The sequence below is a fragment of the Poromitra crassiceps genome (genome assembly GCF_964638095.1).
Source record: "Poromitra crassiceps genome assembly, chromosome: 26".
NCBI classification, from domain to species: domain Eukaryota; kingdom Metazoa; phylum Chordata; class Actinopteri; order Beryciformes; family Melamphaidae; genus Poromitra; species Poromitra crassiceps.
This window is the reverse complement of record NC_139640.1, coordinates 9,705,062-9,722,485: the sequence shown is the minus strand read 5'-3', so window position 1 is coordinate 9,722,485 and position 17,424 is coordinate 9,705,062. Positions and strand designations below refer to the sequence as shown.

Below are 17,424 nucleotides of genomic sequence, written 5' to 3'. Positions count from 1 at the left end.
AATCCTAAAATGGCTGCCGCCCCGTTATGCTGTCTGAGTGCCCAAGGACACTTTCTAAACTGAGGCAATAGGCGATAGAGCCGTGGGTGCTGAGCCTCCTTCTAATAAATGCAATAAATATTTCCAATTGTGGATGACATGTTAATATAATCTGTGATGACGTGTATAGCGAGGTTTATTAATGTATACATTTATGTTCATTTTAATACATTGAATGATAGAGACTCAAACATTGTGGTCTATCTAGGTGAAATAAAGCCAGTTGAAAAGAATTGGCCTAATCCATTCGTTTGCCGGCATATACGTATTTCCCCGTATTTCCTTTTTTTATATTTTTGATCCCAATTCCAAATTTTTGTTTAATGTCTTTACTTTCATGCACAAGTTTGTCAAGAAGTAAAAGCTGTTTTTGCATCGAGTTTAGTTTTAGTTTTAGTTTGCACAATGTAGCGGCACACAACTTACTATCAGCCATGGTTATTCTAGTCTGATCATTAAAATGCTGGTGGAATATCGCTAATTGTTTAACGAGCTGACATTGTGCTGACAATTAGCTGTAATTGACTAGGCACTAGATTAGTTGTTAAATCAGTGACACTTTTATTTGACATTTTATTTTAAAATCTTTACTACTACTACTACTACTACTACTACTAATTAGTAGCCAATTAGATATCAAGGGATGATTAGGTGGCCATGATGGAAGGTGTTTTGAATTTAGCCAGTTACACCCCTACTCTTTGCAAAGAGTGTGGGATCTTTTATTCATGAGACCAGAGGGAAGAGCACCTCCTACTGGTCCTCCACCACCACTTTCAGCACCACGGTCTCCCATCCAAGGCCTAACTAGAGTCAGAAGTGCTTAGCTTCCCCAGCAAGCCAGCGATGTAATGCAGGAGCCACTGTGCCTTTATATGAATATGGAAACATGATACAGTTCCTCCAACAGTATTTCTGAAATGGCTGTTTCATGAAACACCACATCGTCCATAGCAACGAGGTCAACCCCTTACTAAGATTCCTTTAGTGAAAGTTGGTCTCACTCTCAGCAGCTTCGTGACTACAGTAGGTTTTAAAGTCCAGCTGAACCCAAAAATGACTTTTCTTTTCTTTTAGTTCAAATACCTGGGTATGCAGTGCACCTATTTAATAATGTATGCCAAAAATATCACAAATGTCTAATTTCTTTAGTTTTTCACACTTTTTCACATCAAAAGTTCATTTTTCAAGATTTCATTGATAACAGTAATGTGCAGTTTGCTGACGTCACCTAGTACTATCAAATTTCTACCCCATTTCAACCAATCGTATCCCGACATGCAGCTGTCAATCAAATCTTCATTTCAGGATAATTTTCTCTTCCAAATGAAGTAGAAAATGGCGCCTAGTGCCTGTCATCTGGCAGAATTCCTATCCCATAAACTAACTACTAACTTGGCCAATTGTTAGAAACATGACCAAAAAACAAAAACTATAATCTCTAAGAATGCAAAGAAATGTAACTGGGTCGTTAAAACGCGCATTCCAGGAATATTATTTACATTTATAACGATAATGGCGCGCGCCTCCGAGCCTGAAAGCCTCCCTGGCTGTCAGGGGTCGTCTCTCGGAGATTCCAGGCGGGCGAGCAACACCCATGCATCGGATTGTCCGCTCGCTCCGCACGAAGCCGGTGGCTGCCTGGTGCTCCGCGGATCCCACTCTCGTAGCACGACAACACGCCAGGATTGGCCCGATGCCAAAGCCAGTCGACAGAATTGTCAAATCAAATCATCGACACCGTATATGGTCCGCCTCTCAATTTGTTTTCAGTCTGAAACGGACTCAGATGCACGTGACCAACGGGTTCACCTCGACTTTAAAGGGGAAACTCTTAGCCAGCAAGTGTAGTGCTATTTTGGAATCCTCCTACTGGTACAGTAAGATATGTTTTGTGATTACTACGGCCTCTGATGTTGCTGCTGTTGTCACTGCAAATCTTAGAGAGGTGTTCTAGAGGTCGGCTGTACTCAAGCAGTTAGTGAGGCATTCTTCAGTATCTGCTATCACTGGTAAGCCTGCTCAATATGCAGGAGGCGTTGCTTTTTCACCATGGAGTGGATACTGACTGTTATCTTTCCACCTGACACTGTTATAAGCCTGTGTGTGTATCCAACAATGTGGTTGCCAATTAGGCACTTTTACTGTCTGTATGTAACTGGCTGACTCAATATGTGACTGCATTAATAGTGTTTATGTCCTTGACCTCCTTTGTATGCTCGTATTTGCATAGACATAAATAAATCATCCAGTGTGTGTGCGTGTGTGTGTGTGTGTGTGTGTGTGTGTGTGTGTGTGTGTGTGTGTGCGTGTGTGTGTGTACCTCCGTACATGCTTGTGTTCGTTTTCATATATCGTTTTTCTTTTCATTTTCCAAATTGCCAAAGCCAGATTGCCACAGTCTGCCTTCCCATGTATTGAATTTGCTGCCTTGTCCCTCTGTAGCAGCCAATATGCCACACTATATTCTACAGCCCGACCGATATATCGGTCCTCCGATATTATCGGCCGATATTGGCCGATAACCGATATATCGGTATCGGCCGATATGTTGGCCGATATGCCGATATTTTTTCATTTTGTATTTTTTAAGTCATAGACAACATGTTGTGTATATTTGATCTTTTTCCTTAATTCAAGTTATATTTTATATTTGTTCTATTTGTGTTTTTGTATTTCTAGTTATTTATAATTATTAAATCCCCGGTTAAGTTTACTGTTTCATTGCGTTGATGTCATTTTGGACAATAAAATTGATTGATAAGCTGTAGAATATCCTGCCTACATTACATATCTCAAGTCATGTCAAGTCATATCTTTGTCAGTGTTTTATATTTGAGGGATCATTGCAAAAATATTATGTAATATTATAATGTGTATATTTAATAAAAGAATATCGGCCGATATATCGGAATTTTTTTACTCCCTAATATCGGTATTGGCATCGGCCTCAAAAATCCAGTATCGGTCGGCCTTTACTATATTCTATCACTGGCAACATCAATCTTTTACATGTCTTCTTTTACCATCCTCTCTTTCTTGACTTCACTCTCTCTCTTCCGCTCTCTCCTCCCTCCTCCAAATTGATGCTATCGCTCCTCTTCTCCTCTCTGCTTCTCACTCTCTTTCCTCCGGCTATTCCTGTGATACTCCACATATACCGTGTCCTCTTTTCCTTTCCTCTCCTCCTTTTGCCCTCCTTCTCTCCATCCTTATCCATCTGTTTTGCTCTTCTGCTCTGCCCCCCTTTTACCAATGCATTAGTAAAAGGTCTTTTAGCTCTTTTAGCCCTGCGGACTTTGGAAACTGCTATTGACGTATAAATCTCACACCCACCCTCCCTGCCTCCTCGTCTCCCCCTCCTCTCCGTTCTCCTCTCTGCGCATCCCCACCCCTGCCTTTCTCCTAACCTCTCTCTCTCTCTCTCTCCCTCCCTCTCTCTCTCGATCTCTCCATGTCTCCGTCCTGCGCAGTCTCGGTGCTGTCAGAACATATTGCTCTACTTTGATGACAGCTCTCAGTGGCCATCTGTGTACAAGAGGCCTGAAAAGGTGAGATACTGACACCCTAGGAGGAGGAGGAGGAGGAGGAGGAGGAGGAGGAGGAGGAGGAGGAGGAGGAGCAGCAGGAGGAGGAGACACCCTAGGCATTGTGTTTTGTGGAAAGCCTGTACGGAAGGGAAATAACACCCTTTTAGAATCCACGTGTCACTGTTGATTTGACCCGAGAGTGGTAAATATATTATTGATAATATACATGTACATGCACATATTCAGTATCTAGGACGATGCAAATCCATATCTGTGAACACAATCAGAGCGAGACACCAGAGACTTCCCACTTTGAACTCGTTTGATCTGCTTTGTAGGCGATGACATGGAAAAGTTGCAGGAATGTAGAAACTCACAAAATCAGATTCCATGTAGTGAGATTTACACAATCTATGTTCACACGCGCACACACACACACACACACACACACACACACACACACACACACACACACACACACACACACACACACACACACACACACACACACACACACACACACACACACACGCATATATATATATACAGATCCTTTCCCAAAAATTTGAATATCATGGAAAGTTATTTTTTTCCATAATTCCTTTCAAAAAGTGAAACCTTCATAGATTATAGTTTCATTACAGACAAAGTGAAATATTTCTAGCCTTTATTTGTTTCATTTTTCATAATTTTGGCCTACAGCTCCAGAAAACCCCCAATACAGTATTTCAAGAAATGATTATAGTGTGAAGAAAATCAGCAGTTACTTCTCAGTTATGACTGACTCCAGCCTCAGTCCACTCCCTCTGAATCTCTGCCAAATTTTTGAATCGTCTTTGCTTGACAATCGGCTGAAGTCCACGGTCATCCATGTTATTTCCATGATATTCTATTTTTTTGGAAAGGATCTGTATATATATTGACATTATATTGCTTTTACAACCAATAAAAAATGTACAATGGGGCCATTCATTCTCGATAGACCCTTGCTGCCCTCCGCATCCCCACTCAGCTGCTTAATAACCAGTGCATTGTTCTCTCATAGGATCTGTGCTGTGAAACTAGGCTAAGCACCTAAGACTTCCTAAGTAGAGGAAGTAGAGACCTGCTTGGATCTTAGAGGAAAGAGAAGAGCGTTTTTGTTTTTTAAGATTTATTTCAAACAGTTAAAACCTAATACATCAAACAAATAAGTAAAAAACAGGATTATAAAACCAATAACAACCATGAGAAAAATAAGTCAACTCCATCAGAAAACGGTTTGAAAAGGGCCAGGAAGAAGCCGAGGCTTATCGAGTCCTGCCCCCAAGCCATCCAGAACTATCAAGCATCAGGGAGTGGAGTGGATTAATGCTAATTAAAAAATGCTTAATTATGAATATTTTCTGGTTCCTTTAGTGTTATATGACAGTAAACTGATCATCTTTGGGTTGTGGACTGTTGGTCAGGACAAAAGAATTGAGGCTTTGGGGGGAAAGTGATCGACATTTATCACCATTTTGTGACATTTTATAGACAAAATAATCGACAGATTCATTGATAATGAAAATCGTTAGTTGCAGCCATTGACATATAGCCCTACTGTGATGTCATATAGCCCTACTGTGATGTCATATAGCCCTACTGTGATGTCATATAGCCCTACTGTGATGTCGCTTTGAGTTTGACTGTGTCTGCTTTCACCTTTAGAACTGCTACCAGAAGGAGGCGGTGCTAAGGCCCGAGAACAACCAGGTCATCAACCTCACCACACGCTACACCTGGTCAGGCTGTGTGGTAAGGACACACACACACACATGCACACGCACACGCACACACGCACACACACGCACACACACACACACTGGGTTCAACCCAAAGTGTCCACTGAATCCCAACCAGCTCTGGCAGTGCTGTAGTTTTAATTCTCCTGCAGGGATTCACAGAGTATCACATTATTCATTTTTATGATCAGACAGTTAAATTCATTTTTTATCTTTCCCATTGTTTATGCCGTTGTTATGCAAAAGAGGTGCAGAAGTAGCCTACCGTATGCAAAAGAGGTAAAACACGCGCGCGCACGCGCGCACGCACGCACACACACACACACACACACACACGCACGCACGCACGCACGCACGCGCACGCACACACACACACACACACGCACGCACGCACACACACGCACACACACACACACACACACACACACACATACACACACACTCAGCAAGAGAGAGTGTGAGAGAGAGAGGGAGAACTAATGGTCTGGAGTATGTCCTTGCTTCCTGTAATGTGAATCCCAAAACGGTTGTTTTACTGATTCACTCAGTTCCACTGCTGATTATACATTCAGTCAGCCTGGATGGGTCAAACTTTTTTTTTTTTATCTTTATTTATGTATGTATGTATGTATGTATGTATGTATTTATGTATTTATTTATTGGGGTAGACCCACAGGCCTCACAAAAAAAAGTCAGCTTGTAGTTTTGCTTGCCAGCTTGACTCTCCTGTTGTGGCTGATAGTGGTTCTTGTTCTTTTGGCTATATTATATATCAGAGTGTGAATTGTGTTAGTAGCTTTGATATCTCAAGCTTGAGTCTGTTGCGATAATTAAATGTGTTTCTGTGTTTTTGTATAACAGTGTCCTCTCCCTCCCTCCCTCCCTCTCTCTCTCTCTCTCTGTCCCTGTCTGTGTGTGCGTGTCTCTCTCTCTCTCTCTCTCTCTCTCTCTCTCTCTCTCTGTCCCTGTCTGTGTGTGCGTGTCTCTCTCTCTCTCTCTCTCTCTCTCTCTCTCTCTCTCTCACTCTCTCTGTCCCTGTCTGTGTGTGCGTGTCTCTCTCTCTCTCTCTCTCTCTCTCTCTCTCTCTCTCTCTCTCTCTCTCTCTCTCTCTCTGTCCCTGTCTCTGTTGTGTGCGTGCGTCTCTCTCTCTCTCTCTCTCTCTCTCTCTCCCTCTCCCTCTCTCTCTCTCTCTCTCTCTCTCTCTCCCTCTCTCCCTCTCCTCTCTCTCTCTCTCTCTCTCTCTGTCCCTGTCTGTGTGTGCGTCTGTCTCTCTCTCTCTCTCTCTCTCTTCCTCCTCTCTCTCTCTCTCTCTCTCTCTCCCTCTCTCCCTCTCTCTCTCTCTCTGTCCCTGTCTGTGTGTGCGTCTCTCTCTCTCTCTCTCTCTCTCTCTCTCTCTCTCTCTCTCTCAGGTGGAGGGAGATGGGGATGAGGAGGTTTTGAGCTGTGTGGGTGGTCGTAGTTTTCGCTCAGTGAGGGAGAGATGGTGGTACATCGCTCTCAGCAAGTGTGGGGTAAGCGCTGACCTCCCCCCCCCCCCCCCGGTGACCTTTCCTCCCCCCTCTCCCTCACCAGACGGTTGCCTTGGCGACGCACACCACTCCCACACAAACACACTCGCCCGCTGCACACGCAAACACACACGTACATACTCTCTTTTCCTCTCACTGATGAGCAGTGACTCAGAGGTGTTGATTGAAATTCCTAAATGCCCCAGAAAAAAAAGCTGAACGCTATGAAAATCATGTTGAGAGCGCTTCCATTGTGCACAAAACACAGCGCACGGAGCGTTTTTTTTCCGCTCCATTTGTTTTCCCCTGTAGTCGCGTGCAGTACAGATCAGAACACAACGACCACACGGACGGTAACCAGCTGGTTTTGTCTGTTTGATGTTGTTCACTGTCAACATGAAAGCCAGATTATTGCCAATTCTGGCAGCAGCCGAGGTTGAAAATCCCCCGGAAGGAGAAAAGGTAGGAGGAGTGAAAAAGACAATCAGGGCACTTTTCCTCAATGTTCAACTTTTTTCAGCTTTAAAACGCTCCACAGCGCTCCTCCAAAAACAACAGCGTTGAAACACCAGGTTGCGTTGCTCCAAAAACACTTTTGGGTTTGAATGTCCCTAAATCCTCACAGTCAAGAAAATAAAAGTGATGAAGACGTCTGAGCACACCGTGAGGAAGGCTTTCTGAAGTGCCACGTGTTTCCAGGCTATCTTTTGTGCTGGCACTCAATACGTTTTAAATCAGCATCATTTGTGTCCCTGTGTTTGATTCCGCATTTGAGCATCTTGCACTAGAGTCTAGTGATCCAGTGATCCTCACTATTTCTTCGATGAGAGCCGCACTGGCAGGACAAAGTCAATAGGAGCCACTTTTACCGCAAAACACCAAAAGCCACCCCAACCAAGCACATCTGCCTGCCATTTTTTTGTTTTATTGTTTTCCACACACACACACACACACACACACACACCAGTTTCCCCTAGAAAATCTTTCAGGCCTGGAGGGATTTCGAAACGTACCCCGACCGCAACGGTGGGGGCCGTCACTGGCGACGCTAAAGTTTTAGCTAGCTAACCTGTTCACATCTATGTTCGCAATGGCATCCCAAGTATCATCATACTATTATGGGATGCGATGTGAACAGTTGTATTATGGGATGTGCGTTTCCCAGGCAACGACACACGTTGACACGTTTTGGAACAGCGCTGCAAGCTGGCACAATACTCCTAAAAGCAAAATGCTTATTGTTTTGAATGATTTGGCACCTTCTATTACTGTCAACACCAGTGTTGTTGTATTGTAATAATATGCCATAAAGGTTTATTGAAATTTTGGGGAGAGCAGGGGGGGGGGGGGGGGGGGGGGGGGAATCTAAAAAATGAATAAATCTATTTCTATATATAAATAAATCTAAATCAATTTCTTAGAGCCGCCAACTAAAGCTTCGAGAGCCGCCAGCGTCTCGCGAGCCGCGCAATGAGGAACTATGAGATAGACAGACAGACAGACAGACAGACAGACAGACAGACAGACAGACAGACAGACAGACAGACAGACAGTTGCAATAAACCCATGTTATGTTAGCTCATCCTCCATGCCGCCATCTCTGTATCTCTCTGGTCACCTGCAGGCACCTCATCACTGTGTCTCGTCTCTCACCTCCATATCCTGCTTTCCTCCTCGCTCTACCTGGCCCGTACATGTCTCACAGCGGTGCCACTGTAGCCTATTGATTAGTTTGCCCCGGGGACGTTCTAAGCATTGTGTCTTTTTATAATGGGACTGTGTTGTGTTAATGATACGCCGGGAGGAGGAAGACGAGCAGTGTAGCAGCTAGCTGGGCTGTGCTGTGCTGTTTGTTACCAGAGCGCTCAGTGCAGTCATCATCATGAGCTCCATGTCATCCACCATGACGCATCCTCCTACACCCTCAGCTCCACTCAAGGACAGAAACCCACCAAGAAAGTGTGTGTGTGTGTGTGTGTGTGTGTGGTGTGTGTGTGTGTGTGTGTGTGTGTGTGTGTGTGTGTGTGTGTGTGTGTGTGCGCGTGCGTTCGCGCGTCAGTGTTGGGCAAGTTACTTTCAAAATGTAATATACTACGTATTACTAGTTACTTTCATTTGAAAGTAATAAGTTACTTTACAATATTACTTTGTGTGTAGAGTAACTCGTTACTTATTACACTACTTTTGCATTACTTTCACCAAAACAACAGCAGCAGCAGAATGACATCGCCGCCCCGGAACCATCCAGAAAAATAATTTCAACCGCCTTGAAGTCAGTGTAAACAATCCAAAAATTCTAAATGTTATTCTTTTCCTTTGTTATTGTCATCTATAGTGGTTATTTGCATAAAAACACACAAGTTTGATTAGTAAATGATTTTATCTTTTTAAATATGTGCTTTGATTGAATAAAATGTAACTCAATTTGTAACTTGAGTTACTTGACAAAGTAACTGGTATAAAATTACTGAAATCCTATAAGTAATAAGTTATATTACTGAGTTACTGCTAAAAGTAATTTATTACATGTAATATGTTACTTTTGTAATGAGTTACCCCCAACACTGGTGTGCGTGCGTCTACTTTGTTATCTGTGTGTGGGCTGTTCTTCTGTTTGTGTGTGTGTGTGTGTGTGTGTGTGTTTGTGTGTGTGTGTGTGTGTGTGTGTGTGTGTGTGTGTGTGTGTGTGTGTGTGTGTGTGTGTGTGTGTGTGTGTGTGTGTGAGAAACAGGGAAAAAAGACTGAATGAGTGACTGATTTAGCATATTGTTACAGGTCGGGATCTCGACTGTGTTTAACCAACATAATGATATCATTAAAATATGATTCAGCTTTATAGTCTAGGGATAATTATCCGCCACAACAATAATATAGTTGAAAGGTTTCATGAAGATTGAGATGTGTGTATGTGTTGAGGTGTAAAAGCTGCGTTCACACCGACCTATTAAAGTTTTTCGCTGGCGTCGAGTTTACATACAAAGTCAATGCAAACGAGCGATTGAGCGTATATTCGCCCCGGAGAAAAATCGCTGGGCGTCCGAGCGACAGAGACAGAGCGATAGGGAGAAAATACGCTCGTCACCCGACATGAAATATCCCAACTCGAGCGAAATTACGCTGGCATCAGTCGCTCGCTGTTCAACGCTGATTGGCTGCCGTGTGAGAGCGAGTCAAGGATCACACTGCTTGGAAACAAACCGCTGGTTTATTGTGTGGCAACAAACCGCATTGACAGCTAATTGACAGGCTGACAGCTGACATGAAGTGAAGTCTGTACTACCGGTATGGAGCACGCTGATAGGCTTAGCTTGTAAACAACTACGGTGGCTCATAGTGGACAAATATCATGACATTGCGTAACGTTATAGCCCCCAGATGTCCGTCAATTATTGTGCCTGTTGATGAGGGATTTAAACAGAGCGACAGAGCGATTCCAAAGGGTTGAATCGAGCGACAGAGAGAAAAAATAATTATCTCGGTGTGAACACAGCTTAAGTGTAGGTGCATGAGGATGTCATGTGTTGTCGTCCTGTCTGGTCTGGGAGAGAACGTGCTGCTGATGACCGGGCGGAGTGAGACTCAGAGTGGGGGGTTTCCGTCTCAAGCGTGTTCCTTCCCGAGCTGATTCTGTCTCAGGCGTATTTCTGCCTGAGCTGATTAGAGATCCCCCAGACGGGTACGGTGGTGCAGTGGTAAGCGCTGTCGCCTCACAGCTCGAAAGGTCCTGGGTTTCGATTCCCACCTGGGACGCTGTCAACGCTGAAGGAATGCGTGCCCGTCCGCATGTCCTCGAGTGCCCACCGCCCGGGTGGGGTCGTCAAAAGGGCCTTTCTGTGTGGAGTTTGCATGTTCTCCCCGTGCCTCCTGGGGGTTTCCTTCATATAGGAACCCCTTCACCAAAACATGCAATATCCTGGTTGCTAATGTGGTTCCTCCTCTGGTCGTTAAGGGCGCCTGTTCAGAGGGAGGGGAACTGGTTGGAATAGCGTGATCCTCCCACGTGCTATGTCCTACCGGTGAAGCTTCCCCTGTCAGGTGAAAAGAAGCGGCTGGCTAACTGCCCATGTCTCGGAGGAAGCATGGAGCCAGTTTTGGCTCTCCCAGATCGGCAGAGGGTGGAGCAGCAACCAGGATAAATACATTAAATAAGCACTAATGGGGGATAAAAATGGGATAAAAAATCTGGGGAAAAAATATATATATAAAAAAAAAAGAGACCCCCAGACGGAACCTAGATGAGACATGAGAGAGGTGTCACACTGGATTGAATTAGGGATGAGATAGAAGATGTATGAATGAGGGGAAGGGAGGGTGGAGGAGGGCAGAATGGGCTCGCCAGGTATAAGTAAGCTTGCCGAGTGATTAGAGGAGTGGTTAGTGTGGTTGGAGGCGTGGTTAGTGTGGTTAGAGGCGTGGTTAGTGTGGTTAGAGGCGTGTTAGTGGTTAGAGGCGTGGTTGAGGTGTGGCCATGACATGAGCCTGTAGGCACATTCAATTATATTTGGCGATTAGACTCCGTCATGACATCATGATCAGCAGGGGTCGAGCAGGCAGGAGTAGGATTGAATATCCCCCCCCCCCCCCCCCCCCCCCCCCCCCCCGTGGAGTCTAGACCTGGTGGTGGTGAAGGTGGTCTTGGTCTTGCTGGAGAAGGCTTCTGAATCTGAAGACCTCGGAGAGGACTGGAGGAGAATGGGGTGGAGGAGGGTCGCAGGAACGCACTGAAGACCCAGCAGACCACACAAAGAGAAAAGGCGGCTTTTAGCTTTGACAGCTAGATGATGATAGGCTGAATGGAAAGATGTGTCTTACTCGGATTGGTTTAATCTAAACGTTACCCGCCCACAAACAGTGACGCTAGATAGAAGCGGGAAAAGGGTTGATTGATGTCGTGGCGGTATGAATGAGTGGGCGTGACAACTAAAGTGTTTCTCTTTAGCAGAGTGAATAAATGGAGAGTGAATGAATGACAAACTGACAGGTCTCATCTTAAGAAATTGCGGGAAAGGAGTGATTGATGACAAGGGCGTAACAACTAGAGGGTTTCTCCTAGAAGTGGGGTGATGGGCATGACAACTGGAGGGTTTCTCCTAGGAGTGTAAATAAATGGAGAGTGAATGAATGACAAACTAACACGTCTCTTTCTTATAGAATTTCGCTAAGCTCCATTTACACGTCAACTTCATGAATTGAACCACATGCATTTGGACTATCTTGGCTGTCATGAGTTTAGTATTAGCATCACTGTGTGTTGCAAAGAGGACGGACTCACCCACTATGTATCAGCTGAAATATCCCCACAAGTAAGCATCGAAATGTCTCCAGTCAAACAATACCTGCATTCGATCCTTTTTGTGCACTATATACTGGTACTATATACCATTCAAAATAGTTTGAATGGTTTTGCTCGCAGCCAATCACACAAGCGTGTGTGTGCGTGCGGTGTGTGTGTGTATGCCTTTTGTGTGTTGTGCTTGTGCTATTGGTTGAACAGAGAGCTGGTTGAACAGAGACGTGATCAGTACAGATTAGGGATGTCACAATATATCGTCCCACGATATATCGCGATATCAAAACGTGACATTATGTATCCGTTGAGATGAAATCTCATATCGGGAGGAAAAAATAAGCTGAACATGGTGGCACTGATCTGCATCTGATTGCATGCTCGCTCTCCTTTTCATTGCTTTGTTTGAACACACGAGGGACGTTACAGACACGGAGGATACAGAACGGAGGATGAAATGGTGAAATGACTCAAATTAGCGGGGAGGATGCCCCCCCCCTCAACTTACAAATCGATCGCAAAAAAATATTGTTAAAATATCGTACTGTATCGTATCGTTATCGTGAACCCAATATCGTGTATCGTATCGTATCGTGAACTGAAGTGTACCGTGACACCCCTAGAACAGATGCTTCCTGCAGTGAGTGGTTGAGTGTCAGGCCAGCCTCCGCTTATAGACACGCCCCTAATGCCGCTGGACTCCAGTATAAAGGCCCGCCTCCACTCCGGCGGACAGATGCACGCCACACGCCCCCACGCCAATTCCGTCCGTCGTCTCTCGCCCGCTCGCCGCCTCACTTCCCCTTCCCTTTCACACCTCTCTCTCTCTCTCTGTTTCCTATACCTCTGTCGCTCACAGTGATTGGCCACGTCTCGCTCCCTCTCAGCTCTCTTTCACCGCGCCGGCTGCTGCCATCTCATATCTCTCTTATTCCTGGTCCTGCCTCTCCTCCCTGTCAGCCCATGTCTCTACTTATCTGTTTCTTCCCTCTTCTCATCCCCATCGCTTCATCTTACCGTCTCGTCGTCGGTCTCATCTCTTCTTCGCCGCTCGCACGCTCCTTCCTTGCCTTCTTGCTCCCTTTACTTTTATCGGCTTCTACTTTTGCCCTGTTTTTTTTCCTCCTATTTCTCAATTATTCAGCTCTCCTGTCATATACATATATATATATATACAGTACAGCTCTGCTGTCATATACAGTACAGCAGTCGTTCCATCTCTGCTGAAGTTGGTCCAAACCTTCTTCGGCTCATGAAACCTTAAAACCAAAGGATGTCCACTAGTGATGCGCGGGCCGCAGTTATAACCGCGCTGACCGTGGATATCCCGCCCCGCGGGCGGGCTGCATCATAAAAATAAACATTCTGATTAACGGCGGATGGGTTGCGGGCGGTTGAAACGATGTATCATCATTAATGAGGAAAGATAATATGAATTACGTTCTCTAGTCTATGAACGTATTTTAAGCTACATTTTTCCTCAGGCACATTCTTAGTCGCCTATTGTAGATCCCCCAAAGGACCCACGGCCGTAAACACAATAATAGCCATGTGCTAGGTCGCTAGGGTCCACTTTTCGTCCATATATGGTCAATGATGTCACCCTCAAAAAGGAGTCTCCGCTAGTTTGAAGAGAAGACGTGTTGGTATTTTCCCATACAATGAGGCAATCCAGTAAACTAAACTTAAAGCTATAGCGTTAGCCGAGTAAGCTACATGAGGGCAAGTGGTGGACTGAACATAATACAGCGTGGAAGTTTATATGGAGTCTTGGACTGCAGCGATCGCACCAACGGCAACAGAAACCGTTCGCGTTTTTAAGTAAGCTAGAGATGTGGACTCGCACGTGCAGAATTGTAAAAGGCGAGGATGATTTTGATGTAACATTTCCAGGCAATTTCACTCGATTCATTACTGGAGGAAGTCGAGGCTGCAAATAATCATTATATTCTCAGAGAAAAGGGAAATGACAGAGCAGAGCATCTGGAAGTGGACCTCTGGCAGCCAAGATGAAGGTTGTTCAGACAAATCAATTGTGAACTGGAATACACAAAATGTGCATGCTTCATTGTTTTTCTTGGCGTGAAGCACATGTAAATAAAAATAGTACTTTACACACTAACTTAGCATAAAAAAATACCTTTAAATTCAAGCATCCTTTGTGAATATTAAAATAAAAACCTAATTTAGGTTATTTACGTATTTGGTTAACTGTTCACTTTGAGTGTCTAATCGTGTGTTCACACAACAGGCAACGTCGTATTGCTCACTGCTTTGCTGTTGGCTTTCATAGCATTAGATTGTTTTGATTAGTTGACATGGCTTGCTAGGAAGTGATCATTAGATAATTGATCAGAATTAATTGAAAATAAAAACAAACGAAAAGAAAAAAAAGAAAAGGTTTGAATGGGGGGCACGGTGGTGCAGTGGTAAGCGCTGTCGCCTCACAGCTCGAAGGTCCTGGGTTCGATTCCCACCTGGGACGCTGTGAACGCTGAAGGAATGCGTGCCCGTCCGCATGTCCTCGAGTGCCCACCGCCCGGGTGGGGTCGTCAAAAAGGGCCTTTCTGTGTGGAGTTTGCATGTTCTCCCCGTGCCTCCCGGGGGTTTCCTTCATATAGGAACCCCCTTCACCAAAACATGCAATATCCTGGTTGCTAATGTGGTTCCTCCTCTGGTCGTTAAGGGCGCCTGTTCAGAGGGAGGGGAACTGGTTGGAATAGCGTGATCCTCCCACGTGCTATGTCCTACCGGTGAAGCTTCCCCTGTCAGGTGAAAAGAAGCGGCTGGCTAACTGCCCATGTCTCGGAGGAAGCATGGAGCCAGTTTCGGCTCTCCCCAGATCGGCAGAGGGTGGAGTAGCAACCAGGATAAATACATTAAATTAGCACTAATGGGGGATAAAAATGGGATAAAAAATCGGGGAAAAAAATATAAAAAAAGAAAGAAAAGAAAAGGTTTGAATGGCTGTAATCAACTTGCCAGATGGATCTAATTTTCATGAAACAAAATCACAAGCAGGGAAGCACAGAAGTCTGATTGGCTGTTGATGGCTGATGACTATGGACATCTCAGCTGATAAACTGATTGGCTGTTGATGGCTGATAGCCATGATTTTATTTTATTTTATTTTATTTTATTTGACGGTTACAAATTGAAATACAATGTACTAAACAAAGTACACACACGGATCTCAAAGAATAACATCAAGGATAAAGCACAATAAAGTCAAGACTTATTTCCATTGTGGTCCTTGGTCTAAAACAGGTAGATGTAGAAAACAACAACAATATAAACATGAAATAATTAACAGAAGCATTCAATACAGTATGGTTTATGCAATGAGAGATAAAAAAAAAACATGCATATCAAAATACACAAAAGAAGCTGTACATCATAGCCTAGACATGGACTTGATCAAGAAGCCACAATTTTATCATGGACATCTGAGCTGATAAAACTTTGACTAAGTTTCCCTGGTTGCTCAGGAAATAGACTTCCAGTGATTTGTAGATCATGTTGCTCACATATTCAGCAGATACCATACAGAGAAAAAAGTAAATAAATAATATTAAATAAGATCAACAACAAGGGGGGGGGGGGGGTAGACAGAATTAAGGATAAAAAGAGGTCATAGTTTGGATGCCATTTATATATTGTGAAAAAGGCTGGCAGATTTGATAGTACTTGTGCAGCCAGGGAGCCTCGTAGGGTATGCTTAATTTTCTCCAGCTGCATGAAATGCAGCACGTCCCCCACCCACCGAGAATGAGTGGGAGCGTAGGGACCTTTCCAATTCATTAGAATTGATCGCCTCGCTAGAAGAGTTAGAAAAGCCACAAAATCTAAGAAGTATTTGGGCAGAGGAGTCCCAGCTGGCAGGACTCCAAACAGTGCAGCAATTGGGGATGGCTCAATGGGCACCGAAGTGACCTTAGATAAAGTATCAAAAACGCATTCCCAGTAGGAAGAGAGAGAGGGACACAGCCAAAACATATGACAAAGATCTGCAGGAGCTTGCCGACATTTATCACACGCGGGATCAATGTCAGGAAAAATCCTCGCCAGCTTACACTTAGACCAGTGCACCCTATTGACCACCTTACATTGCAACACCCGAGAAATACTGCTCTGATCTCCCATGGATTTCCTCACCTCTTTCCTTCTTTGCATTTGCTCCTCTTTCTTTACTGTCTCCTCCTCTACCTGTTTACTAATGTTCTCCCTCTTACATTCATCTATGCTCTTTGCGTCTGTATTGATTTTGTGGCACGGGCCACAAAATGCTATGCTTGCTATGCTATATGCTTCTTGCCCTTTTCGATAGAGGGAGTGAGAGATGGAGTCTCAGGCTGCCAAATGAAATCAAAGTCTTTTTTCTATCCCTTTCCCTTCCCTCTCGTTCCACTGCAACAAGCCCCAGACTCCATCGGCTTTGAACTTGTGTCTGTGAAATGAGCTCTGTGTGCTCCAGCTCTCCTGTCTCTCTCTCTCCTCTTCTTCTTCTCTGCTCCCCGTCTCTCCGTCTCTCCCTCGCTCTCCCAATTCAATGCAACACTATTTATTTGCATGACTGCGGAAAATTGACAACATTTCAAAAGTGGTTTGCTGCACAAGCCTTTTCATTTTCCCCCGTGGGATTCCAACGTTACGGCTAGGAGCCAATCGTAAACATGTCGACGCCCACCGGTGATGTAGTCCACTTCCTTGTATTTCCAGTAAAGGAAAGAGAGAGAGAGAGAGAGAGAGAGAGAGAGAGGGAGAGAGAGAGAGAGAGAAAAGTTTTGGAGAAAATTAAAAAATCTTCTCGACAAAAATAGGCTGAGCCTATATACTACGGATGGATGCAGAATGGTCATCGGACAAACAATGTAGGAGACGATAAAAGATGTAACAGGCCCGTAGACTGTATTAAGCAGGGATGGCCAAACTACGGACCGCGGGCCAACTGCGACCCGCTGCCCGTTTTTAAGTGGCCCGCAATGAATTTAGCAAATTTTGTATTTTTTTTTTTTTTTGCTAAAAACGTTTTTCATGTCAGCTGTCAGGCTGTCAATCAGCTGTCAATGCGGTTTGTTGCCACACTAATAAACCAGCGGTTTGTTCCAAGCCAGTGTGATCCTTGACTCACTCTCAACACGGCAGCCAATCAGCGTTGAACAGCGAGCGACTGATGCCAGCGTAATTTCGCTCGAGTTGGGATATTTCATCTCGGGCGATGAGCGTATTTTCTCCCCATCGCTCTGTCTCTGTCGCTCGGACGCCCAGCGATTTTTCTCCCGGGTGAATATACGCTC

At 44.6% G+C, this 17,424-nt stretch overlaps 1 protein-coding gene across 1 annotated transcript in view; it reads left to right on the top strand.

The window, feature by feature from the left end:
• tmem145 (transmembrane protein 145) overlaps positions 1-17,424 on the top strand; it is a gene marked incomplete at its 3' end in the record, with an annotated part of 74,210 nt that overhangs the window by 30,046 nt on the left and 26,740 nt on the right. Inside the window, exons 3-5 of the mRNA XM_083661236.1 lie at positions 3,513-3,590; positions 5,259-5,345; positions 6,742-6,843. Of these exons, the coding sequence (XP_083517362.1) occupies positions 3,513-3,590; positions 5,259-5,345; positions 6,742-6,843 (267 nt within the window). The remainder of the gene's footprint in view (positions 1-3,512; positions 3,591-5,258; positions 5,346-6,741; positions 6,844-17,424) is intronic.